Consider the following 27867-nt stretch of genomic DNA (forward strand, 5'->3'; position numbering starts at 1 on the left):
GTTCACAAGTATTTTTTATTTTTATCTATTTCCTTGGCTGCTTTTGTGTTTTCTGGGACTGCTTTTGTTGCCATGTCTTTGCTTTTCGCCTTCAAATTTGTTATTTTTTTGCACTTGAGATTCACGATCACCATCACGATCGTTATTCTAAATGCCTTGTTATGTTTAACGCGAGCGGCACTCATCTATAAGTGGGCCACACAAAACAGAATATTTTTAATGTTATTAATTATTTAATAAAAAGCTTTGCCGTTAGCCAGCTTGTTCACAAATAAACGTTTAATTATTCACTTGCCTTTGCCCAAATAAATCAACGCGTTTGACCAAAAAATACTCATATCATGAGTCAGCGGCGCTACTAAAAAAATACCCCACATAATTCTCAACGCTTAATGTGGCAAACGTTAAACAGTTGTTCACAAAAATTCAATTGACGCCTTTTTATTTTTCTGGAATTACTCGAACATTTTGTCGTGACGTTTTTTGAGCCAACTTTCGCAGACCGGCAAGGTCGATCGACCACTTTTTTTTAACCAGCCTCAACTCTGATATTCGTATAGTATTTATATTGTGTGTGTTTGTGACAAATCTGAATCACACTGTTTTATTTTCGTATTTAGTATGCAGTCGACGTTGTTGTCCCCAAACAGCCTTGAGCTACCACCATTTGCATTTGATGAGGATGGCGAGAAATAATAAACAACAAAAGGAAAAAACAAAAATATTTACCATAAAATGATTACATAAATCTTGGCCCGCTTCCTGTGTGAAAAACTTTCACAACACCTTTGCCAAAAGCCAGAGCTGCAATTTGCAAATAACTTCGTCAATAATTATTATAATTTTGTATCACATACGCATAAATTTGACAAACAAACTGCCCACGAGAAAGATCATCTAATGGTCATGGTCATGGCCTAAAGGCTATCTGGCTTTCGGTGACTGTCTGACTGGCCAATATGTCAACGACTTGTACCTCAAAATGTCAAGACAGCTCTTAATGTATTTAAATGACTCAATAAAGTTGTCGCCAAGAGGAAAAAGTGGGCCACTACAAAATAAAACTTTACATTGCTCTGAGGGAAACTCAAATGAAACACTTCCTATTGTTTGATATGCTCAGCTCCAAGTTCGTTAATTTGCAGCCTCCATGTAGGTTTTTCAATTAAAGTTATATCATTTTGTTATTGTTGATTGGATGTATTTGAGCCCTGTTTAAGTAATATGATCTTCGTGCGAGTTGTCAACGGTTAATCACCAGAAACGTGATACTAACGAAGTGACTAAAGTCGGGCGAAAGTTTTTCTTTAACAATTTTCTATGATTAATAAAATTGCATGCATTTAATGCAGAAATCTACATAGAAATGAGCGACAGAGACGAAATTTCATTTCCACGTTACATAAAAGCGCAAATGAATTTTGATGATGTTAGTTTGAGGGGCTCAAGTCAACGTATATATTTATTTAAGATGTCTTCGTTTTTCTGGTTGCACATGAAGGTTTTGGCATATATTTTCATTTTCTTTTACCAAAAACTGAAGCGTGAAATCAAAAAGAAATCTCGGATTTTTTTTTGGTGTTTGTTGTTTTCCGTAGCCCAAAAGCAAAGTTGATTACAACAATTACAAAAACAAACAGTTGTGTGTGAGCTAATTCGCTTTAGTTTTCCTTATTTGCTCATTAAAACCATTTAGTTAATTAATTTTGAAATCGAGCTAAATGATTTTCAGATCACATAACTGCAGCTGAGACTTTGTTTTTTTGGTTAATTTTAATAGTTTTAGTTCAAATAAAGTTTATAACCTTAATCGAATATAAATTTCAGTTGATTTATATAGAAAATTAGTTGAAATTAATTGGTAAAATATATTAGAGGAGTTAATTTGAGCAAAACCAAACGTGGTTCAAGCAGCGTTTTGTGTAGCAGCTGCCGTTTATGTTGTTTTTGGTGTTGTCAAAGCGGTTAAGCGACATGCCACCAAAAATGATTGACAATCACTTTATAAACAATTTCGTTTTTAGCCCGTGACTTGGAGACTGCAACTCAGCGACAGACACCCAACTTATACAATGTTGTTGGTGCTGTTGTTGTTGCTGTTGCTGTGGCTGTTGCTGGTTGCTGCTTCCCCATTCAGTCAACGGCAGCAACCAGTTGCATATGAAAGTAAAAGTAAAGCAACGCAGTCGAAAACAAATGCAAGTCTCAGACATATGTATGTATATGTAATATGTATACACACACAACACAGCACAAACACACACACAGTCACACAGCGGGCTGTTAAATGCAGCCGTATCGCATGTATAAGTATTTGCTCCTATATAAAACAAACAAAAGCCGAAGCTGAAGCTGAAGCAGACAGCCACACCGGTTGCAGACAACTTGTAAATACATATAGATATATAATACACACATACACACACACACACACACACACACACATATACGCATACTCAGATGCATATATGTGAGCATTTAGTCACAAATAAAATGCGTTCAAAAAGGCCGCACGACGCGGACGCTGATAAAATTGTTAACCCAAAGAGTAAAAACCCAAAAATAAAAGACGCTTATGATCCATACTCGTAAATGTTCATAAGCCAAAAGTCAATATGACATCATGGCATGGCAACGTTCTGCATAAAGCTTCGACGGCATTTCTTCAGAATGCTCAATTCGAATTTATTCAAATGATTCAAAAGGGTTACGAGCTCTTTTTGGCCTTGCAAATGATTTGAGGTGTGAATCTTTAGCTGGCTGATGTGTATTCAAAAGACAAGTTCATATTTATTGTTGTTTCTATTGTTTTTTCTGACAACTCCTAAAGAGTTCGTTGTCTAAGTCATTTGTTTTTCGAAAGGCAAAGACAAAGCATAAATCAAATTTGTTTGCAGCGAACAAGAAAAATATATTTAAATATTGCATGTTTAAGCATTAAACAACATCTTTGCTCTTGTTTTAATTTATTTGTTGATAGTGTTTTAACTGGTTTTTTGTGTGTCTGAGTAATTGATTACGAAAGCATAGCAATATCATTTGTTAAATATAGAAAACTTTAAAATTATTCCCCAAATTATTTCACATTCAAAACATGTCTGTTTCTAAAGCATGACTCATAGCTGAGTCGTTTTTTTTTGTTTTTTTGAAAAGGGACCTTCGAGTGTTTCTTTTTCGTGAACACATATTTTATCTCTGCAAGCAGCTTGTTGCTCCATTCAAAAAAATGAGTGCAACGTTGTTATTGTTACTGTTCTACACAGCAGCCTGAAACACACAGATAAGCTTGAAGAAACAAAAACACTGAAAGAGCAAAAACAAATGCGAGAAACCACATAGAGCAATGGAACAATGGAAATGGAAATGGTTGCCACCAAAGCCATTGTGGCGCACACTTGGCCAAAAAAAAAAAAGAAGTTTGTGCAATACGCCAAAAGCGCATTTCTGCATTTTTTGCATTTAAAATTTGCAACCACAACGTGCAGCAACGAGCAACAAATAAGCAATAAGCAAAGTAAGAAAATCGGTAACAACAAATAACTCGAACAAATAACAGACGGAGCTGCACATTTGAGTGATATTTGTGGGGGCAAGTTTCGCGTCTTGAGGTCTTATGGATTTTGACGTCTTTTGTATTCATTGAGTCACAATTTCTTTGACGTATCAGCCAGATTAGCCAAGATATTATAATCCAGTGCCATTGATGTGTGTTGACGGTTTCTGGGCGCGTCTTCATCTTCTTGCCTTGCTGGCATTTCAAAAATTGCATCCACAAGAATTTCGATATTTTTTTATTTGAGGTGCAGTCGTCATAAATGGAGAACAACATATTATTTTCATATTTATTCCCCAAAGTCATTCGTTGAGGTTCAATTGTAAATCACACTAAAGAAATTGATAGCTGTGGGCGTAATGACTGTCAGCTGGTCTTTTCATTGAGACCTGGAGTGTGTGTGATTGTGGGATTGGGATTGAGATTGTGATTGAGTCTTTCATTGGCCAGTTCAAAGAAGTTCGTTGAGTTGACTTGTCAAAAAGTCGTTGCCTTGCCAAATTTCCATAGGCAACAGCCTTCCTTTTTGATGAATTTCAAAAACCCAACGACTTCTGGCAGCAGCAGCAGCAACACACCCACACAAATACACACACACACATACACGCACACAGACGTCTACTCACCTGAGGCATGCGAGAGCACGACTCCAACGATTATGTCAAGCCCAACGCTCTCTCACCTGTTGCGGCACTCGGAATTGCTCAGCTGTTGCGGAGCTCTAGACGAAACTCAACACAGTCGAAACTGAAATCGAAACACAGCTCAACTGACTGCAAACCAGTTACCATCGCTGTCGCTGGGGTCTCGTCTCGTGATTAAAGTCTTGGCCGAGGCAACGACGTGGCCGGTGGCGGTGAGCTGTGGTGAGTTTGCAATTACGACGAAAGATCGTCGTCAACTTTGCTCAGAGTCTAGTTGCGGTCGTTGCGTTGCCTGCTCAGTTGGTGGATGTGCTTCAGCCGGAGCGGTTGCTAGACAAAATCTCAAAACGCAATCGCAGTCGTTCAAATCAAACACTTCTCTAGAAACGTGGCCCGTGCGCTTGGCCAACTTTGTGGAAACCTTTGCGCATCGGTTAAGTGCAAAACGTAATACCTTCAACCAACTGTGAATGTGTGTGTGTGTGTGTGTGTTTTTAGTGAACAGTGTATTGGATTTATGCAAAGTTCGAGATTGATTTTCTTCTGAGAGATATCTCTTAAGTGAAACAAGGCATCGAAATAACGAAAAAAAAAAAATAAAAAGGAAAAATTCCATTAAAAATACCAAAACTACAAAAAAACAAACAAGTTTTCAGCCTTCTCCCTTTCGTACTCTCTCTCGTTCGCTCTCTTTCTCCGCGTATGTTTTCTTTAGTGTGTTTTGTTTGCTTTTTTGCCGCTGCCATTTCTACATAAAAGGAGTGAGAGTGAAATGTCAAACATTTAAACTGAAAAAAATAGCAACTTTTACAATGACATCATTTCGTGCAAGAAAATAAACTAGTTAATAAACCATAAACCATGGCATATTATAATACTTAATTTGATTAGAAACAGTGCCGATTGAAGTGTGCGAACTGTGACAGTTCTGTCGGCATTGTTGTGACAGATGAACCGGCTAACTAATTATCGAGATAATATGCATGCCGAAACTTGGCCAACAACAAGAGCAACCACAACTGCAACTGCAAACAGCTTCAATAGCATTTGTGGTTTTCTAGTTAGTCGCAGTCGGCCAAAGTTGCCGCAAATAATGCCACAGAGCCGCTTCAAGTTGTTGTTGTTGTTGTTGTTGTTGCTGTAGTTGTTAGTTTTTCCGAGTGCAACCTCGGAACCGGTTCAAATATATATTTATGCCGCTGTAATTTGGATCTAAGGTGTTTCTTGTTGCTGTTGTTGTTGTTCGTACTATTGCATTATTTGCGAATTGCATGCGCTTTGAGTTTCTTGCATATTTCTTTCCCACTTAACTCTGGCTTTTTGTTGTTGCTGTTTTAGGGCCAAGCAAAGAATGCAACGAAATAGTTCGCTGAAGAGGAAAAGAGTTGAGCAATGCTAACATTTTATTTGAGTTCACTTAAAATACAAAAAATATATCTGTACACCAGCTAATGTGTGCAAATGAAGGCCGTCTCGCATTTTAATTTGAGTTAGAATTTGGCAAACAAACAAAAGACTTAAGAAGCGAACTTGTCGCCAAACTCCTAAAGAAATGTTTTTTTTTTGGCAACATTTAAATTTTTAGTGTTTGCATGTTAAATAATGTAATAAAATTTGAGCCTTGACACAGATAAGTGGTTTTTAGTTTTGTTTTTTTCTTTTTGGGTTTTATTTGACAGGCAAACAAAAGACTGAGGAAACGAACTTGTCCGCTGGGAGAAAATCTCCGCATAAATTTTCCATTATTGAAACACATTTTCGAGCGTATTTGAACAACAATTCAACACACGATTGCTTTAACCAAAAACTTTCAACGGAAATGACAACATTTAGGGATTACCAAATAGTAAATGACAAATAACCGCTACGAAAGTACACAAAATCACACACTCCAAATGCGAGCAAATGTCAAACAAAACAGCAAAAAAAAAAGAAAACAATCACAAATCGTGCAAAAAAATCAAATCAACGACATTTAACAAAAGCGCGTTTAAATTGAAATATTAACAAAACGAAACGAAACGAAAGGAAACACGTAATTTATGAACACCAAAGTGTTTGAGTTAGATAATAATGTGGTTACAAAATCTTTAATAAATCTTTGCTAAACTTAATCTTTTTTGTTATAGTTGCTCGATTATTTTCAAATTAACAACAAGTGCATAAGTTGTGAGAGAGAAACTTACCAAAAAAATATAAAATAAAGAAACAACATTAAAGAAAAACTTCAAAATGCAAGCGTGTAGAAAAAAAAGAGCTCCGAGCGATTCGGCGTCGATCTTGCGGAGGAGACTCTTTGTGGCAAGTCTCTGCGGATTATTGCTGCTTGGCATTCAAATTGAGCGCGCGGCGTCTGCGCCTGCAGGCGAGGATGATGCTGCAGTCATTCCCAGCACCACGATGCCAGCGTTGGATACAACAACCGAGACCGTTGCTGCTGCTGCTGCTGCTGCTGATTCTTCCACAACAACAACAACCACAACAACATCAGCACCGACAACAACAACGCAGGCAGCAGCAACAACAATTGGCGTAGAACAAAGCAGCGAATCGACTTCGACTTCGACTTCGACTGCGGCTGCCAACATGTTGGATAGTTCAACGACTTTGGAGCCCAGCAGATTGAACACAAGCGAAGCTGGTGAGTTAAAAAAAAAAAGCAAAAAAAAAATACCAGAGCCGAAGCACGAAAATTATAGATACGTTAGACGTCGCCTAGGCTCGCGTCTTGAAAGCTTTCCAGACACTTTAATTTCTCTCTCTCTCTCTCTTTATCTATCTCTCGGGCACTCTGTCAGCTCTCTTCGACCATAATCAAATATCGTTCTTTGAGTTACCAATTAACGCCGCACCAGCTTCAGCCCCAGTTCAAATTCATTCAACTCTTCGGTCGTGTGCCGACATCAAAATCTCTATCGCCACCGCCCTTTTACGGTTCGATCCGTAAAACATTTTTCCCTATAATTATTACTCTTTTCGCTTAAATGGAGCGTACGTAAAAGAAATTTTTCTTATATTTTCGTTTGCATCATTTTCTTTAGATTAATCATACACAGAGAACTTCTCGGTGTGTTTGGCATTTCTTATTAGTTTCCTGTTGAATTATTTCGTTAATTATGCGGCGCTTCAAAGTGAAATGATGAAAGTCTCATTCTCTCTCTATCAAGTGAAGCATGCAACAAAACTGTACCTTACGCATTATGAACTCCATTCATAATATATTTTTTGTGTGTTAATATTATTCAATTTATTGCGGTTCGAAAGAGTCAACCAGTTACCAGTTTTTTCATTTTTTTCGTTTTTGCAACTTGAAAGTTGCCTTTCGATTTTATTTAAATATTCTTATTGAAGTCAAGTGGAGCAACTTGTACTTCTTCTTTGGTGGTTTTTTTTGTTTAGATTTGATCTAATTTCATGGCTTGTAGTGAAAGGCCTTTATTCCAGTCACTGATCGAAAATCTAAGTCAATCAACTATTTTTAATTGGGTTAACAGTTTAATTGTCTTGCCTTATTCTCTGTGGACTTTGTAGTAGCTTGTTTTTTTTCTTTTATTATTATAATTAGCTTGTTGTAATTTTCGGTTTAATGTCAGTTGCACATCAAACGTGTCACGTTGTTTATTGTTTGAAACATCATCATAGTTTGTGTGCTCTTTTACCTCAAAACACTCGCTTGATGATGCGATTAAACGGGGCCACACCGATCGTTAGCTGCACTAAAAGCACAAAAGACTGAGAAAACGAACTGGGTTTGGTCGTCAAGCAGACAGATTATCAACCCTACAGAATATTGTAGAAAATATTTGGGATTTTTGCGGTTGTGCAAAGCTTGAAATATGCGGATGAATCATTTTTTCTCTCACCTACGTGATTTGGTGTAGACAACGCCGTTACACCTTTTAAATTTGTGTCAGAAATATTTGCTAAAGTAATTTGTTTGATTTGGGTGCCACTTCTCTTAATGTTGTTGCCTGGGCCAATTGCCAATTAAATAGTCATGTAGTAAATTAACTTGAACTTCGATGGCAGCGTAAAAAATATCCATAAATCATCCAGATGCCAAAACACCCACGCAAAACAACAAACACTCACGCAATTTTGACGCAACTCCTAAATGCCGATTTGAAATCTCAACCCCCATGCAAGAGCGTTAATTAATGAGACAATACTTCAAGAAAAAAACAAAGTTATAAAGACTCGAGGAGCTGTCTGTCCTAGGTCAATTGATTAACTAAATATTAAGTGGGCATAATGCTACCTTGAATGCAATCCAAATGAGCCATAAATATTATAATTATTCACAGTTGCAAAACTAGTTTGCTTGTCTATTGAAACAGCCGGTTATCGTTTGTGTAATTCATTAAACTGTCACTAAACGAACTTTAGTGTAGAAATGTGCATAAAATATATATATAAAAAAAATAGGTGGAATTCAAAGCAACTTATCGTATTTTTATTAGCCTTTAAAGTTGACCCAAGAGTGCGCTACAAAAACCAGATTGTTGCAATTAACTAGAGTTGAAATGAGTTTAATTGCTTGCCAGTCGATAGAAATATTGCTGTAATTAGTTTCTACTCTTAATATTTTTGCAACTGCAGTTCTTTCGAGAAATAAAAAGCATTTATAAAATAGCAAAAAGTTGAAATTTACTATTTTATCTCTTGAGTAAATTATGTTTTCTAACTGAGCTAAATACATATATTGAGAGCTGCAAATTAGGGTTTCGTAGTCAAAGCCAAGTGCACACAAATTGCAACATGCTAATGAGCTGGAAAATTGCCAGAGAGTTGAGTTGTGTTGAGTGCATAAATCATTTATGCTAATTTTGTGTTGAGTCAATTTTTTGGCCAAAATAACTGCAAATGGAGCGCTAATTGATGGCCTTGTCGTGGTTAAGTAATATGAAGGCACTGACAAATCCAATTAAGTGGCTCAAATGCAATTCAGGGCCTGCAATTCACCATGGTTTGCCAAAAGTCTATTATATATTTTATATATATATATTAAGCATATATATTTTTGCCCAATGGCGTTTGCTTGCACAATAATACACATCACGAAATATTAAATTTAATAACAGAAACAAAAACCGAACGATAAAGGCAAGTAACGACCTCAATTACCGGCCAGAGCTCATCATCAACTTTGTTTTTTTTTTTGTTTTTGTTTTTGGTGGCTTGCTTTTGGTCACTTTCTTTCAAGGAAAGCCTGTAAATTTTATAAATTAAAATCGCGGGTAGACAAAAGATTGCATTCAATGATTTGTTGTTATTATGTTGATTGTTGCTGCTGCTGTTATTGTTGTTGTTATTTCCAATCAACGCACTTGAAAATTTGCATATTTGCTGCACGATGTCGTGAAGATTGAACGGAAATTGTATTTTGACCTCTGTGAAATCAACAATTACCAAAAAAAAAAATAACAGAAACCAAACTGTACCGACAGCAAATAACATAAAATTCAATATTTTTTCTCACACAAAAGTAACTTATAAATGTCCTCAAGTTTGTTGTTCAAGTCTTTCGTTTCTCGGTTGTTTATATTTATTTGCTGCTTCATCTTGCTTTTAGAAATTCTACAGAAAAAGGCAGGCAAACAAGTTTGTGCCCTAAGTCATTTGTTTTTTTCTTTCAGTTTCTGTTTTCTTCTATATTTGTTTTCAAGGATAAAGTTGTGTGTGAGAAACATACGAAAAATGAAAAGTATTTCTTATGCTGGGTGTGGCAATGCGTGCGAATATAAATAACATAAAAATATATACATATGTGATTGTTGTTGTCATTTTCGTCTGGTTTACCTTTCGCTTGGGGTTCATGCACGATTAGCTGGTAAAATTGAGCGTCCGTTATAATGAACCGATAAGTAAAAGTAGCTTAAAAAAACTTTTCAACAACAGCAAGAAACAAAAAAAAATAGAGTCACAACAAAAAATCAGTGAAAAATTGTTGTGAGTGGGGAGCAACAACAACAACAACAAAATGCTGTTAATTGCAGCTTGTTTGTTGTTGCTAAAAAATCCCCTATGTACATTGACACTTGATGGTGCGAGCTCGCTTACACAGCCTGCGGCTCCAATGGACGCGTGAAAGTGTAGACAGCTCTTTGCAGTTAACAATTAACATTTCGCCCATAAAATGTGACTGCATGGATTTTCGAACTTAAGTGTCAAAATTACACGAGTCCATCCATAAAACTCTGGTCTTTGAACTTTTGTGTTTTGCTTCCCATCCCCTTAAAAAAAACAAAAATGCAACTGTCTGCTTTCTCCGTTTCGTAAAAAATTTATTGCCTGCATCGCGCAATAGAACAACTGGTTGGCTTGTCTTCAAACCCCGATGACATCAATTGCTAACAAATGCCAAGTGAAAACCTGGCCGGGTAACGAGCTTCTCTGGTATTTGTGTCAGGGGCGCAAGTCCAACAAACATTCGCAAGCGAATACAGTTCAATAAAATAGTCAAGATAATTATGTCTAGTTTTTGCTTAACTAGCGATTTAATACTAATTTACTTGCAATCAAACATTTGCATTCATGTGCGTTTTCAATACGTTATAAATATTTTATATTATAAATAGATTGTAGAATATATGGAATTACTACTGTAGATATCATTAAGTCAAACTTTATTTAGTAATTTCTTTTTTTTCTACCGTTTTGAATACGCCATAAATATATAAATTATACAATATATAGTATAATTGACAAGTTGTACTCTTTTAGCTCCATTTAGTAATTTTCTTTTTCTGAGAAAATATATAAGTTATACAATATATAGAATAAATATATCTTCAAGTCAAACTCTCTTAGCTCCATTTAGTAATTTTCTTTGCGTTGGGAAAAATGTGACTGAAAAAGTCGACTCTAATTAATGCAATTTAATTACAACTATGCTGAGTATGTGTGTGTATAAAGAGTATGTTTCTGTGTATGTGTTACTGGGGTGTTTGGGTAATTAACTGTGTCATTGAACGGTGTACAGAACGCTGCCAGGAAGTAAATACTTGAGAGAAAGAAACAAAGAGGAAAAGAAGCAAAGCAAAAAAAGTGGTCTGACTTGCATGCATAATAATTTGTATAAAGCACTGGAAATTATATAAAGTTAGAGCCAAATAGAATATAAACTAGTTTACATAAGCATAAGAAGTATGCTATTGTTATGCTAATAATTATTTATTATGATTAGATAATGCATTTAACTATGCTAGTACTTATTTATAATTTCTGTATTCCAGCTTCCAATTTGAGCAACTTCTTGTGACCGTCGCGTTGATTGAGCGTAGTAAATACAACTTGTAATTGTTGTGTGTGCCATGTTAGTAATCTCATTTAGCTGGCTTGTGCCAGCCATTCAATTGACCTTCATGCCGACACACTAACGCAGTTAGTAGCAACGACAACCACCGACAATCACAGATACAAATAAGTGTGAAACACTTGCAGCTCCAATTCGAAAAAGCAATTGCAAGTCGATTTCATGGCCAGCGGCCGCAGGCAAAACTTGTGGAGCATTCACTTGGCCAGGCCGCAAAATGAAAAGCGTGGTGTCATTGCATTGAGATACAATATACGCAGATACACAGCTACAGCTATAACTACAGCTTAGATACTTACAACAGCTACATACAACAAGTACAGCTATCAATTGTATAGAGTTAAGTGGCATTTCTGTTTAGTCATATACATAAGTATAATATTTTTTTGCCGCTGTTGTTGCTGCTGCTGTTGATGCTGATGCTGGGGTCTTTGTCTTGGCCTCCTCGATGGACGATGACACGCGCTGAAACGTGTTTTGTTTTCTTGCTTTAGCATTAGATGTGCTGTCTCCCGCCGTGCCCGCCCTCGCCTCCCCTCTGCTCGCATTCCAATGTTGAAGCTGCATTTTTCATTAGCCCGCTCGGGCACATGAACTTTCAAAGTTGAGCACTTGAAAAGGTCAAATGCTGCTTTACACGCTGCCTTTTATAGTGGAAAATTGTTTTGTTTTATAGCTAACCAGCTAGTCAAACTGCCTGTCTGTATTTCCTTAACTTCTTGCCCGTTGTTGTTATTGTTGCTATTGTGGGGTCTTTTCTAATGTCTGTTTGCCTATCGCTAGACATTTCTTTCAGTCTGCTAACCACATTTCTAGTCATTAGCTGGCAGCGAGATAGAAAGGCAGATAAAATGCCAAAGCAGCAGTTAGTAAGTACTATCAATCTTGGTCTTTAGTAACTGTGACTGTTACTGGGAATATCAAATATAAATGACCTCAATTGCAGTGTTACTGTAAATGTTTCTCTTTTTAATATGCTAGTTTATAAAATTTGCAATACAAATAAATCAATTTTGAATTTCGCTTCAAGCTCAATCCACTTAATCTGTTTATTATGTCAAATTTACTTTCAAAATGTTCGTATCTGTCTGTAATCGTATCATCGTCACACTAGATAATGATTATTATCTGCAAATCTGTGTTCGCACAACAAACAACCTTCACTCCCATTTGAAAAGCAGTTTTAACACTCGGTTTCACAAATTAACATACTACACAAAAACAATAACAACAATAATAACCTGCATTGTCATCCTCATGAGCATTTCCCTTTCGTTCATCTCTCACTCATCCTCGACGTCGACAACGCAATTTTCATGAGCAAATCAAAATAACAATAATAAAACATAGATATGTGTAGATAATGAACAGAGTAGCCAAACTTTTGGCATTAATTATAAAGTTCCATTAACACGCTGCCAAAAATATGAATATACTCGAAACGCACTTGGATATTCGTATGTCCAAAAATCAAAATAAAAAAACTCTGTTCAGCTTTCCAAATGTATGCGACGCGTCTCCAATTGCGTAATAACCATTCGGATTTGTTTATAATTTTTTTTTTACATTTTGAAGTTTTGTACAAATCAAACTCGAAACCGGATCAACAACAACAACAACTCAAGTAGGCAAATCAACTGATTTTTGTGGTGTTTCGCTTGTGAGTTTGTTGGATACGTGACACACACACAAACGAATACACAAATGCTTAGACGCATGACCGTTACATTAACCAAAACAAAAACCACAAAAATCCAAGCAAATGTAAATTTATATTTGACTGTCGGTCTCCCATTTTGTTGACACTTTGTATTGCCAGGCCCACATCGAAGCGCTGCACGGTGAGTGGACTGATGTTAATGGTCATTATGCAGTGCTCATTATGATTAGCAAGTGGGAAGTGTGTGAAGCGCTTCCGGTTGGCTGCGTTGACATTGTTGACACAGCAAAGCAAAAGATGCTTTGCTTTCCTTTGTCTGAGGACTTGGCTTAAGTAATCGCCAATACAAAATTCACAGCAAATCAAAAGCTAAAATTTCCATTTAGGATTTACAGTTTCATTTCAAATAAAGTCAATTTTAATTTGGTACTTGAAATATTCAAATAGGCAGAGTTCCGTTTAGCGGTCAACTACTGTGGCTGCCTGTCTTGTTTGCCTTCTGAGCAAGACATCCGGTTGTGTTACTGCCAACGTCTTGTCAATTCTAAGCACATCATTTGTATGTGAAGGAGAAGAAGAAGGAGACCCCTGACCAACTCCATTGCATTCGATTTGCCGTCAGTTTGTTTAGAGGAGCCGCAAAACGTGCGGCGAATTGAAAAAACCGCAAATGAGTTTCAACTACCGGCAACGCTTTTGCATTTCTGCATAACTTGTGCTCTTTTGCCATTGCTATTCCCTTTTCAAGTAGTTGCTGCCATGTTGGTGTTTGAGTTAGTTTTTGTTGCCGCTTTTTGTTGTGGGCGTAATACATATAATAGTTATGCAGATAGAAGGGAGCATTGTCATATATCATAATCAAGCGGCGGCTGACTGAACCAGCTTAGCTATGCACGTCATAAACAAGACTGAAGAAAAGCCATTTTGACATGGGCCGACAGAACGAGTCAAGTTCGTTGCCTGAGTCTTTTGTATGCAACAATTGGAATAAAAAAACGAACTTGCATAACGGCCACAGAACAACACAACAAAACGAAACGGGGGAAAGACGACCACCAAAAGCGCAACAACAAAGCATTTGGTATATTGGTATATACAACAACAAAAATATACTAAAGAAAATACTGCTGGCTTAACGAGTGGCGAGTGAAAAATGAAAATCAATGACAGTAAAAGACAAATTGTGCACCGCGCACAAATGGACAAAACAAAAGGAGAGCTGCTGGCAAAAGAACACTGCACTGCAGCGACTATTATAAACGGCAAACCGTGACAATAGGCAACAGCAACTGCAACAGCAACAACAAACTGCAGCAAAAACAACTGTTGCAGGCAGCATAACGAACTGAAATTCAAGGTTCAAGTCAGTAACCCTAGCTCAAGTTCTGACCTCCTCCCTTATCCCTTCTCCCACTCTGCACTCTCAGTCTCAGTAAGAGCAACAATAAAAGCAACGACTGCAACTTAAGCATAAAACACACACACAAACACAGACTCACTTTTGATAGAGCTGAAAGAGTCGCGTCTTTTACGAGCCATCGTCGTCGACGTCGTCGTCTGGCTCTGGGCTAACGAACTGTGCAGGAGTTCTGCTTTTCTCTTCTATGCAAGTATTTTTTAGCGCTAAATTGGCGTCCATTGCATGCGGACCACAACGCTGTCGTCTGTTTGTCTGTCTTACTCTTTTTTTATTTTTCTCTCTCTCTCGAGTCTCAACAACAGCGACCTGGCGGGGACGAGATCGGTGCCGCCTTTATGCTTATTACCACGCATGCATGTCAGTCCCTATGCCTAGGCGCACTCGAACCCATAGCTCTCCAGACTGCAACTTCAACTCCGACTCCATCTTCTTCGTTGTCGTCTGCGTCGTCTGGCACTCGACTCGCCCCCATGGGGCAACATTTGCAGCGCCCGTCAAGAGTTGTCTTGCGGGTGTTTTTCTTGCGTTTCCCTCTTTCCCTTTTCTTTTCTTTTTTTTCCGTTTTGCTTTTTTGCGCCATCATGAATCAGTTGGCAGACTATGGATCTATATATGAAATTAAATGGTCGACTTAACCAAGTAGAGTTAATATATTTGCAACTGCACTTAAAGCATTTACAGGAATTAAATGAAAATTGCAAAGAGCTTTGCAGTCTGAAATTATATTTCTTATTTTGCGAAACACTCATTCTCATTGAATTTTGTAGAGCTAGACAAGATTAATGTGCTGTGGGGAACAAGAAATTATCCACCTAGAAACCAGTTTTTTACCATAAATGAATTGGACAAATAATCAATTATATAAGAATAACAATAAATACAATAGTATCAAGCAATTAACGCAATTAAACGTAGAAACCTTCAAGCATATTGTGTCAAGTTCTAATGAATATTAATAGATTAAGCAGATTAAAGCAGTCTTTTTTGAAAACTGAATCTTACAGACCAGCGAATCAAGTTTGAAATAACTTATGACAGAGTAGAAGAACCAAAAATTTGTCTATTCTCAGCTGTTTTCACGTGGGAATCTATTTGCTTAAGCAATTACATACAGAGAGGGAGAAAAGCAGTTAATTGATTTGTTTACTAATCCTAATTACACAGACACTAATTGCTGTAATTAGTGACTTAATGTCTTCTTAGCTTCTGTTTGTCTTCAAGTGCGTGAATTAGAGAGTTCAATTCCAAGTTTGATATCTTTTAAGACCCACTGTACCAATAGTAAGTCAAGTGTCTCATTGTTGTTGCCATGTTGAAGAACGTCCACTAAAGTCATCATTTATTTATGACATGAGCTTTTGCTCTTTTGAGCCCCGTAACTATGCCCGAAAACAAATGTAATTATATAAGAGCGAAGGAACAGAGAAGAATCGAAATCCAAGAAGAATAACAACTTTGCTGCCTTCTTCGGTTCTTTCATAAGCGCGTTAAAGCCCCGAAAAGACCCGAAGACGAATCACAAGACGAAAACGATATCAGAAAAGATGCGGCTGTCTGATATATTTTTTCGTCGTCCAACCCGCTGCGCCATCCCTTCAATTGTCCAGCTTCTATGTGCTTCCAAGAATGGCGGATGATTCAGCCAGCAACGCAGTTGAAGTCGCAGCTTAATGAATACCTTGGCTGATTCTCAAGAACTGATGCTGCCTCGGCTGCTGCTGCGTCTGAGGTGTTTTCTGCGGTGTACAGCCAAAAAAAAAAAAAAATACAGAACTGAAAATTACGTGTAGTGTGCTGCAAACGATGCTGCCAATGATGATGACGGCGATGATGATGGGACGCGTGAGATATTTCCAATACGATTAGTTTATCTTTTCTTTTGCGTTTTGCGCTTTTTCACAACGGTTTCCGCTAGAATTGCGCAAAAGATTCTTGTGTACCGTAAATGTGGGCCAGCTTAAGAGAATAGACGAATAGACGAACTGAGGAAAATAGGCTTAAAGTTTGTTTACCCCGTGTCAAAAGAATTCTAACTGTAGGTGTGGTGTTAATTGATTGCAAATTAATAAATGAATATCAAGAATCTTCTACACACACACACACGCTTGTATTGAATATTCATAAGTATTGATGCGCAGTAATAAGAGCACAAACGGAAGCGGATATAGCTTGCAAAGGGGAAACACGAAGCAGCTGAAGCAACAAAAAATAATTGCACACTTTGTTGAGGACCCTTTTTGTAGTACCTTTAGTAAGAAATTGTATCTTTGCTGCAGGTTAATTATTTTAAATAGTCTGTTTAGCTTACTTATATATTAAGAACTTAAGAGTAGATTTTCATAAGAAAATTTGAAATTTGATTAGATTATATTCTTTGTTATATTACAAGAGTAAAAATAAATTTTTATTATGTAATTTTAATTAGTTAGTTTACTTCATACTTATATTTATATTCTTCTTCTAAATATGCATCAATATTATAAACTTAAAACAAAATTTTCATTCTGGAATTTATATTTTACTTAGTTTACTTCATACTTGCATTCATATTCCTTTTCAGTTGCCACTTTCATACCTCTACAATAATTTGATTTAAATCTTATTTTCTTACAGAAATTACAACACTGCCAGCCTCAGCCATTGACAGCAGCAGCGTCCGCAGCAGCATCGTTGGCAGTCTTCAACTGCAGGAGGAAACAACAGTGCGTTCGACAAGTATTGAGCCGATTACCTCCACAGAGCCGACAACAACACCACGTTTTGAGAACTCAGCTTCCGAAGAGCCCGCAATCTTTCATCACACGGAGGCAGATCAGACGCACATTCAGCACATTCCGCTGCGCGATGAGCATGCGGAGAATGTGGGCGGCGATGCGACCACCGAGGAGCAACGGGAGGAGCAAAAGCAGCTGGAGGGCGAGCAGGAGTTGTTGAATCAAATATCCAATGAGAGCGATGATGATGCCAAAGATTTGAATAATTTTCGACATCCGGCAACGCTCATAACGGCCAGCAACAGTGAGGAGAATGAGTCCAATGCCAATGAGAATGAAAGTGATGGCAACAAGTTGGCAGCAATAACAACAACAACAACAACATCGTCAACGACGACGACGACAACGACGACGACAGAGGCACCAGTAACGACAACAACTGCAACAGCGACAGCAACAAGTGAGTCAGAAGATCCCTATCATGTGCATATACTGTCCGAGAATCATGATCGCCTGGCCGAGCACGAAGATTATCAAATGCTGTCGAGCAGCACCGAGGAGGGCGAACCAGCTGCAGCTGCAGCAGCGACAACAACAACAACCGAAGCGAGTGCTGGCATTATTGTCAGCCAGGAGAATAAGGCAACGCCGTCAACGCAGTCAGTTACTGAGACGACATCGACGACAACAACAACAACATCGCGAGCACGCGCCATGCATATGAATGAGCCCGAAATGCAGCCACAAACCGAAACGGCAACCGAGATTGCCACAGAGTTGGAGTCAAAGGCAGAGGCCACCACAGTGTTGCCGCAGAGCGAAGTGATTAACATTGTTGAAGGACAGCATGTGCTGCACCCAATCGAGGACGAACTCAACTTTAGTTCCAGCTCCAGCACAACAACAACAACAACCACAGCAGCAACAACCACAACAACAGAGGCTGCAGCAACCGATTCGCCATTTGTTGCCTTTGCCGGCGAGGGTCGCTCAGCGGGCAACAGCGATGAGGACGCGGAGTTGCTCTTCCGTCACAATGCTAGCCTGCATCATCAGGCGCTAATGGATCTCAGCGATGTCAGCATGGACGATGAACGCACTGAGATAATTACAACAACCACAGCAGCGACAACGACAACTACAACGTCTACGACGACAGCACAACCCGAAACGGAAGTGCCGAAAATTGTGGAAATTACAGCCAGCGGGGATACAATGCAGCGTGAATGTTTGGCAGACAACAAGAGCTACAAGGTGCGTATAAATACTAGGAATAAAGTTGCAGAAAAAAACAAGTAAGAAAGCTTCAATCAACTGAGCTCGACTGTGAGATACCAGTTTACAATTTTTAATACAAGCAAAATAGTGCGGTATTAATTTAATAACATATCAAATTAATATACCCAAGCCTATATTTGGTATATCGATATAGTACTTCATTCAAAATATATATAGAGAAGTCAACTTAAAAGACGTAGTCAGCAGGCGTTATTGCTTACACTAAAGAATTTCCTAAATAACTTCTACAATTTCTATCGGACTGAACATTTTCGGCAATAATAAAGAATATAGTTTTTATTGTATGTACCAATGTAGATATATCTTTTATAGTCTCTGAGATCTAAGTTCACATACGGACAGAAGTACAGACAGACAGATGGTCAGACGACAATTGCTATATCGTCTCGGCTGATCAAGGATATATAATATAGTATATACTTTATGGGGTCGAAGATGCCTTTTTCTGTCTGTTACATTTCCTGCCGGCACAAAGTTATAATATACTTCAACTCTATGGATAACGGGTATAAAAAGCACTACAAACTCTACTTAAAGCGAAATCTCAGCAATCTCGTCTCCAACACATCAAGCAATCACACCAAAAACCCACCTTGAGTTGTCGCCTCCCCCAGATGATTTTATTTGCACACTCTTTTTGCGCATAACCGCCCCCGTTTTGGGGGCAGACTCTTGTTGCACTTCCTGGCATGGCACGCAATTGCAATTTGGCTTGTCGTCACTTGATTGCATAATGGCCAACAAGTTTCGGGCCACTCATAAAACGAAAAAAAAAAACGAAAAGAAACCGGTCAACAGGCAGTTTTGTCGCAGCTGCTTTTTGCACGCCAAAAAATATTTTTGGTGCACATTTCCCTGGTTGTCTGTATTTTTCACTTCTTATTCGCGGTTGATTGTTGTTGCTTGGGCAAGCAGCAATTATGCAAATATTTGCGCGCCTTAAAAATGCCAGCAATTTGCTGGGCCGTGATTGATGTTGTCGCTGACGCGTTTGTTTGCCATTATTGCTGCCATTGCAGTCGCTTAATCTCCGCTTCGGCCCAGCCTCAATCTCTAGCAAAATGTGTCAATCTCTTTGACTGTCTTCGCCACAGCCACTGTTAGAATCAACGCAATGGGCTTTATTCCTTATTTTTTATCTATCATCTAATTAACGTCAGCGTCTAATTTCCATAAATTGCTACACGCCTCTCTGTCTGTCTGTTTGTCTGCTCGAGTGTGACGTGTTCATCAGACATTGCACCCGTGCCATAAGCTAAGCCACATTGTGGCGAGTCACGTACATTACTCGCCAATGGAGCTGCAGTCCAAGCACAGTCCAAGCAGCCACAGTAACGCCTTTGGGCTGCCACTACTGACCAACCCATTCAGTTGGCTGTTTTTTTTTTTCCATTTTGTTGTTTTTTCTCTTGTTGCAGTTGCATTAGCTGTTGCTGTTGCTGCCAGCGATTGCTTTGAGTGGCTGCCTTCGGTGTTGATTTTGTTTTAATTAAATGGCCACTTGGGTTTTCTGTTGCCGCTACTCTAAACAATTTATTTTGGGGTCTGCTGCATGTGTAATGCCATTTGTAAGAGCCGCTAATGAAGTTAGATAAATCTCCACAAAATTAATTCCTATAGCTTTATGCGCCTAATACATTTTTAATTGACTGTTATTTGGGCATCATTTGAGAGTGAATCAAAAGGGCACAAGACTGAAAAGATATTAGTCAAAAGTTTGCACCATTATTTTGATATATTTTGCTAGATATCAGTTGTAAACCAAGTTTTAATAACAAAAGTTTGCCACATTATTTGAATATATTTTTTGTAGGTCATTTATACGCTTATTTAGAGCATTTTACAATGCGCTGATAATTCAATTTAGTTATTACAATTTTTTACTGCTTTTCTTATATAGTTTTTTTATTAAATGCTTAACATTGTTTTCGTTGTACTTTTCATAATCGAGCTTGCGGCACGCTTCGTCTCGATATGAAATAATTTTTGCTTTCACTTTTAATGAATAGCTGTTGTTGTTTTTGCTTTTGTTTTTGTTCGTGCAGTGCGCTCCCCCATGCCTGTATATATATATTTTTTATAAATACCGATCGATCGGCACAACGGACACGTGCAACATGCCAAGCCGCATGCCACAAATACATTTTACAGTGCCTGCAAATATTCAACACACTTTACTGGACCAGCTCTTTTATATATAATATAGTTTAGTGTGCCACTTTGAGTGCTTACTCTGGCGTCAGATTTCATAGTGGTCATAGTCGAAGCTTTATGGACTTTAGGGCTTTTCAGTTTAGAGTTCCCAAGAAATATTTTAACAGCCGCTGGGAATAAACACCCCAGCGAGTGGTTCATTAAAAATAAATATGGAAAAGGGCGTGAAAAATCTCACGTATGAGCTCACTTTGCGAGCGTAATCATTTAACATACATATTAAATGTTCTGAGAGTACATTCACGGCCTACGCGAAACTTTTAATTAAAAATTATAAAGAACAAAAGACTAGAATGGGAAAACAGAAGACTTAAGCGACGAACTTGATTTGAATCTCAGTGCGTTAATAATCGCAATCTCAGTGTGGGACGTTCATAAGCCAGTTTAAGCAGCACTCATGACATATTTGGCTATTGATGCAGTCAGACTTCGACTTCTACTCCAACTTCAACGATTCGGAGCAGGAAATGTTTGCCAATTTTCTACAGCAAAACGATCAAATGATTGATGAGTTTGACTGTGCAAATTGACGCAATTTGTGCAGAGACATCACTTGGCACGCCTTTCACATCGTAAAAACATTTTGCCATTTGGTAGCAAATGCCATTTGCAAACACTATAAACGAGCACAAACCGAATCTATTGTCATTACTTGTCAATTGGGTCACAATTCTAAGGCAATGATTATTGCCGAGTCGCACACACACACACAAGGGAAAGCTCTCTAACAATAATCTAAAGTGGCACTCGTTTCTGCCCAATTAATGCTACAAATTTATCATTTAGTTTATGTACGAAAGTATGGAAGTACACTTGAAAAATGAGGTAAAGAAAATACTTTCGGAAAAAGGTATTTAGAATTTCCTCAGTTATTTGCAGTTATGATGAAGGTGAATAAAAACGAGTTGAGCTAGTAAACGAAAAGAATAATAAACGAGTGAAAGAGAGTAAAAAAAGCAAGAAAAAAAATGGTTAAACTACTTAGACAAGTTCTCACTTTCAACCTGTGCTACAATATTAAAAGTGCACTCCTTTTTTTGAGTGTGTGTTGAGTTAATTAACGGAAGGCATAGTAAGAAAGAGAGCAAAGAAAGAGGGTGAATGTGTAAAGGAAAAATTGCTCAAATATTTCTTATAGTCAACTTTATTTGCTCAGTTCAAAGTTCTCGTCTTTTTGGCATTACTTTTTTCTGCAACCGTCAAAGCTGTTTCCTTTAATTCAAGCTTCCATTTGACATGCGTCTTATAAAGAATATCATCACTTATTTGGAACTATGATTGATTTTATAAGCAGTCAGATTAATTAGGAATAGAGTAAAGAAATAGATTGAATGTGTGAAGAAAAAATTCCTTAAATGTTTAGACAACTTCTCAGTTTCAACCTCCATCACAACTCTAAAAGTTCTCTTCATATGTTGCCATTAATTTTTGCTGAAACTCACAGCGCAGTTTCTTAGAATTTGAGATTCCATGTGTCAAACGATTTAGTCACACAAACTAAATTTATACACATGTCACAGTTTAACAATTGTTTCACGCTTCCAACCTCAGCTTTACGTAAGCGCTTACTCATGCATTGGATTATAATTATAAAGTAGACGACAACTTTTAACTTGTTAATTAAATGTCTTTCCATTTAGCACGGCGAGAGCATGGAACGGGATTGCGATGAACGTTGCACCTGCAACCGCGGCGAATGGATCTGTGAGCCACGTTGCAAAGGTGCCACCTATCCACGAGGCAGTCAACGCACTATGGCTAATCCCCATTGCCACGAGCGCATCGTGGAGGAGGACGAATGCTGTAGGACGATGGAATGCGATGAGCCAATGTTGGCGCCAATTGTGACCGCGTCGGACATTAACCAGACAGCTGTTGAGCAGAACGAAGGTGAGAGAAAGTTGCATTTCTTTTTGGCAAGCTTAGCCACTCAATGTCGTAGTTGTCCGCATTTGTTTGTAGTCTTTGGTACATGCTTTAATCTCATGTGTTTTCTGTGCATTCCATAATCATCACACATCCCACAAACCCACTCATTTGTACATACATTTGCCACTGCTCAGAGAGTACGCCCAAGCCACGCAATGATTGCCACTATCAAGGCGGCGTCTACAAGTTCCGCGAACGCAAAGAAATTGGCTGCGAGCAGATTTGCCACTGCGACGAAGGCGGCATCATGAACTGTCGGCCACGTTGTCCCGAGCGCAATCACACGCGTGCCGACAAGTGTGTGTATGTCAAGGATCCCAAGGATGTCTGCTGTCAGCTGGAACTCTGCGATGTCACGCTTGATGATCACGAACAGCAGCCACCACTTGCCCCACTGCTGCAGGCTGGCCCCAACAGCATTGGCGAGGAACAGGATCAGGAGCAGGAACAGGAACGTGAACAGGAGCGCAGCTATGGCCTCGATCAGCAGGCACGTGATGCAGGCGGTGCCACGCCCAGCTGTGAGTTCAAGGGCGAACAGTATGAGCTGGGACAGCAGTTCCGCGATGGTTGCGATCAGTTGTGCATCTGCAATGAGCAGGGCGTGCACTGTGCCAAGGTCGAGTGTCCCTCCACCTTCGGTCTCGATGTGCTCAATCCGCATTGCATACGCTGGGAACCAGTGCCAGCAGACTTTAAGCCAGTGGCGCCACATTGCTGTCCGGAGAGCATGCGCTGTGTGGACAATGGCACCTGCACCTATCAAGGCATGCAGTTCGACAACTGGCAACAAATACCTGTCAATCTAACGGGTAAGTGTTTGTTATAGCATATAAAGCAATTCATAATAATGCGTTTCACTCTTTCCTTCAGGCTGCGAGCAACATTGTTACTGCGAGAGCGGCAAGGTCGAGTGTCGCCCCACTTGTCCGCCAGTCTTGGCGCTGCCACCTTCCGATCTGCACTGCCCCTTGGAACAGGCGCGTTTAGTGAACATGCCACAGGATGATTGTTGCAAACATTGGGACTGCGTTTCACTTACTCCCGATCTGCAAGCTCACCCCATCGATGATCCGCGACAACCTTATCCAATTGCTCCACAACCCAATGGTGAGTGACTAACTTCCAGCGTTCCTTATTTCACTGCTGCATGATCAAGTCAGCGTTTCATTTGAATGCATAACCATTGGCAAAATCTATTCGAAAACTCACTCCATTGATGAGTGCATTCATTCATTCAATTCGTTCGCATTTCTCGCATGTTTTCAAAGCATTTTGATTTCATACTTTGTAAATTTTTGAGCTTTTTCTACTTAACTTGCCTACTCTCTATCTTTCTCTTTTCTCTCTCTCTCTCTCTCTCTCTCTTCTCTCTCTCTCACTTGTGACTCTCACTTTTGTTTTTTATACATATTTTATGACCCTGATTTTATTTTGCTTTATTATTTATTTATTTTCAAACGCTCATCTAAAACAATAATTCACGCTATGCATTGTAAATAATCAAAAAAAAAAAAATACCATTCAACATGCAACCGCTATCAGAAACAACAGCAACAACTTCGACAGCGACAGCAACAAGCATGACAACAACAACCACAACAACAACAACAACTTCTACTAGCAAACCTTTGGAACTTGACTATGAGAAGAAGCCCACTTTGGGCGCCTTTTATCCCACGCTAGACGGCAAGCCGCCCAAATCGAGTCCTGGACTCTTTGACAAACACGAGAAGCCGCACAAGAAGGCACAGCAACAACACCAACAACAGCAGCAGCAACAGCAACAGAATGACATCAAGTACGATGTGCATGAGGATCAGCAAGAGGATGATGTCAACAATGGTCCACCATTGCCACCGGGCGGGGGCTTTGTGCCACTGCAGCTGGGTGGCCACTACAACGACTATCAGCAGCAGCAGCAACATCAGCAACACCTCGGTCCCTATGGCTTTTACAATCCCGCCAAGCCTGCTTACGATGCCTACAATCCCTACGAACCTTACGACATCAATCCCAATGGCATTCCACAAGGCAAACCGCCACCAGCGCCCACTAGTCAATCCGATTTGTTCAACATACTTGGTGCCGAGCATCCAGGACATCCTGGACATCCAGCGTCGCAGGCAGCTGGCCAAAAAGAGAATCACAATCTGCCTCCGCATGTGAGAATTGAGCAGATACTGCAGCATTTGCAACAGAGCGTGCCAGCTGGCGCAGCGGCAGCGGGACCACAGCAACAACAGCAGCAGCAACAACAGAGACCTGGACCACCGCATTATGTACCCATTGTGCACAGTGGCGTGCCACCGCCGCCGCCTCCACATGGTATTGCCATAGTCGATGGCCAGCCGGTGACCTACGAGAGTTATCCATTGATACCTGGACTGGGCGTGCCACCACCACTGCATCATGCACAGCAGCAACAGCAACTTCAACAGCAACAACAACTGCAACACCAGCAGCAACTGCAGCAACTACAGCAGCCACCGCAGCGTGAAACTCCGCAGCAACAGGCAACCATTATACCCAGCTCCAGCACCAGCTCGGGGCTCTCCACGCAAGCCAGCGAGCATAGCCTGCATCATAGCCAGGGCGCGGAGAAGCGACCAACCCAGCAGCAAGCAGGTTCAGATCTCACTCAAAACCTTCGTAGCTTAGCTTAGAGAAACACTTTCAACTTCTCTCTCTATCTCAATCTCAGTTTTATTTCGCTCATGCCGTGTGGACACTGATATACTGAAATATACACACAACGACAGGGTTTTTACTGTACTAACTGTGACCACAACAACTTACACACACCACAAACACAGCCACAGCAACCTACCCACACTTATACACACACACATTCATGCACATGCACCTATCATTGTTTGCGCTTTTTAGAAACAGCTTCAACTAAAACTTCCTCTTAGAATATCTTTCAAGTACAACTCAATTTATGTTAATTTCTTCCTTTCACAGGCTTGAACAATCTGCAGTCGGACATCGAGGTGCACAGCTTGGACGCCATCGATCCGCACACCATTCGCATGGTCTTCACCGTGCCCATGGTCTATGTGAATCTTCATGGACGCGTCGAGTTGCATTATACCAACAAACCCAGCAATGATACACGCACCTGGGAGCTGCAAACTTTTGCTCCACCCGAAGATCTGATTGCTACTTCACAAATGGAATTCGACTTGTCCAATCTGGAAGCGAATACGTTGTACAAAGTCAAGGTGACGCTGCTCCTACGCGATCTCAATTCGCAGGCAACGAGTAGCATTTATACAGTCAAGATGCCAGCGGAACGTACGATTACGCCGCCACCACAGATCTCGGATTACAGACCCGATTTCCAGGACATTTTCAAGACTGTTGACGATCCGGAACTAAATGTCATCGAGACAAATGCCTCTTGGCTGCAACTCACATGGAAGAAGCTGAGCGATGAGCAAATGGAATATGTCGATGGCGTCCAATTGCGTTACAAGGAACTCACGGGCATGATTTACTCGTCTTCACCGCTGATACATCGCACACTTACCAGCTACACCATACAGAATCTGCAACCAGATACGGGCTACGAGATTGGATTGTATTACATTCCATTTGCGGGTCATGGCGCTGAGCTGCGCGCTGGACACATGATCAAGGTGCGCACAGCGCCCAAGGTTGATGTCTATGGCTTCGATGTGAACGTGAATGTCACCAAGGTGAAGTCACAGAGTGTGGAGATCTCCTGGAATGGTGTGCCATATCCAGAGGATAAGTTTGTGCACATCTATCGTGCCATCTATCAGAGCGATTTGGGCAAGGAGGATTCGAGTGTCTTCAAGGTGGCCAAGCGGGACAGCACAACGGGCACTTTGATTATGGATCTAAAACCGGGCACCAAGTATCGTCTGTGGCTGGAGATGTATCTGACCAATGGCAATACCAAGAAGAGCAATGTGGTTAACTTCATTACGAAACCAGGTGGTCCAGCGACGCCAGGCAAGACGGGTAAGTTGATTAGATTTGATTTTTATAGCTTCATTCCTTACGTTGAATTGTTGCCATTTCAAGTCTTGCGATTTTTTGAAAGGATTTACTTAAGTTTTAAGAATCTGGGTATACCAAGATTTCCTCTTCTCCATCCTTAATAAATTTAATTTCTATCTATGCTAATCTGTGCTTTTTATGCTAGGCAAACTCCTCACCGCTGGCGTCTCTGAGCAACCAGTTGGCGATTATTACGGTCCCCTTGTGGTTGTGTCTGTGATTGCCGCCTTGGCGATAATGTCCACACTGGCCTTGCTGCTCATCATCACCAGAAGGCGTGTGCATCAGACGGCATCCATCACACCACCGCGTAAAAGCGATGCGGCCTACGACAATCCCTCGTATAAAGTGGAGATACAACAGGAGACAATGAGTTAGTAAACAGTTTTAAAATTCATATGAATTATATTTTAATAACTTCATTTTTCAACTACTTGCAGATCTGTAACGGCCCGAACTGATGGGTAGCTTACTCAAAACTCCCAAACTAGCTTAGAGCAACGTTTCTTGTAAATATTTAAAAAACAAAACTCAGTGTCAGTAAAAGTTATGAAAATAATATATGGATTTTCCATTCCCCGGCGCAGGATTCTGATAAATATCCAAACTTTAAAAAAGAAAATCAAAAAGGTCGCCATGTTGTATGTAATGATTAAGGAATTCTTAAAACAAAAAAAAAAACAAAAAAGTTGAACTAAATAGTAATTGTTCTTTGACCCCCCGTTAAACAATTGTAACTTGTGTATATAGAGAGATAGAAGAGACAACTGAATATAAAGTCCAAGTAACTTCCAATTGGCCTCGCCAGGGGAATTCTTCTAGCGATTTCTACAAAAAACAAATGCATAGTTAGTTTAACTTGTAAATTTTAGCTTTACACATATACATATATACATACCATTTAATTTAAGAACGAACAACAGCAGTTCTTCAATTAACAGTCCATAAATATTTAAATTAGCTTGTAATCGTACAGAGATATGCAATCTTATGAATAAATAAAATATTAAACAAATTGTTTGCTTCTTTTCTTTTTCGTTTGTATTTAGGTACTTCAAAAAAGTTATTACTCACTACAATAAATCAC

The 27867-nt window shown here is 39.4% G+C and overlaps 1 protein-coding gene and 1 long non-coding RNA gene across 8 annotated transcripts; one reads left to right on the forward strand and one right to left on the reverse strand.

Annotated features, from left to right (window-relative positions):
* Positions 1-484: 484 nt before the first annotated feature.
* Positions 485-13119, reverse strand: LOC132784870 (uncharacterized). Its single transcript, XR_009632288.1, has 3 exons — positions 12960-13119; positions 730-804; positions 485-657 (listed from the first exon to the last, which is right to left on the reverse strand). It is a non-coding gene; the product is annotated as an uncharacterized LOC132784870 (long non-coding RNA).
* Positions 4487-27795, forward strand: LOC132784869 (putative epidermal cell surface receptor). Of its 7 annotated transcripts, none has more exons than XM_060790753.1 (10): positions 4487-4669; positions 6327-6838; positions 17206-18560; positions 22460-22709; positions 22883-23560; positions 23622-23858; positions 24294-25376; positions 25716-26741; positions 26926-27153; positions 27221-27795. In XM_060790753.1, the coding sequence occupies exons 2-10, from the start codon at positions 6430-6432 to the stop codon at positions 27226-27228; spliced, it is 5274 nt and encodes a 1757-aa protein (XP_060646736.1). In that variant the 5' UTR covers positions 4487-4669; positions 6327-6429; the 3' UTR covers positions 27229-27795. The 7 variants fall into 7 exon arrangements, with proteins under 7 accessions (XP_060646736.1, XP_060646735.1, XP_060646740.1 ...); XM_060790752.1 differs by having other exon boundaries at positions 4487-4644; XM_060790757.1 differs by having other exon boundaries at positions 4487-4644; positions 24303-25376.
* Positions 27796-27867: the final 72 nt, after the last annotated feature.

This window comes from Drosophila nasuta, chromosome 2R (assembly GCF_023558535.2).
Source record: "Drosophila nasuta strain 15112-1781.00 chromosome 2R, ASM2355853v1, whole genome shotgun sequence".
Classification (NCBI taxonomy): Eukaryota; Metazoa; Arthropoda; class Insecta; order Diptera; family Drosophilidae; genus Drosophila; species Drosophila nasuta.

Coding starts and splice junctions, on each gene's coding strand:
- LOC132784869 (XM_060790753.1), top strand. CDS start 6,430: ATGCAAGCGTGTAGAAAAAAAAGAGCTCCGAGCGATTCGGCGTCGATC. Junction 6,839..17,205: donor ATTGAACACAAGCGAAGCTG/GTGAGTTAAAAA, acceptor ATTTTCTTACAG/AAATTACAACACTGCCAGCC. Junction 26,742..26,925: donor AGCGACGCCAGGCAAGACGG/GTAAGTTGATTA, acceptor TTTTTATGCTAG/GCAAACTCCTCACCGCTGGC.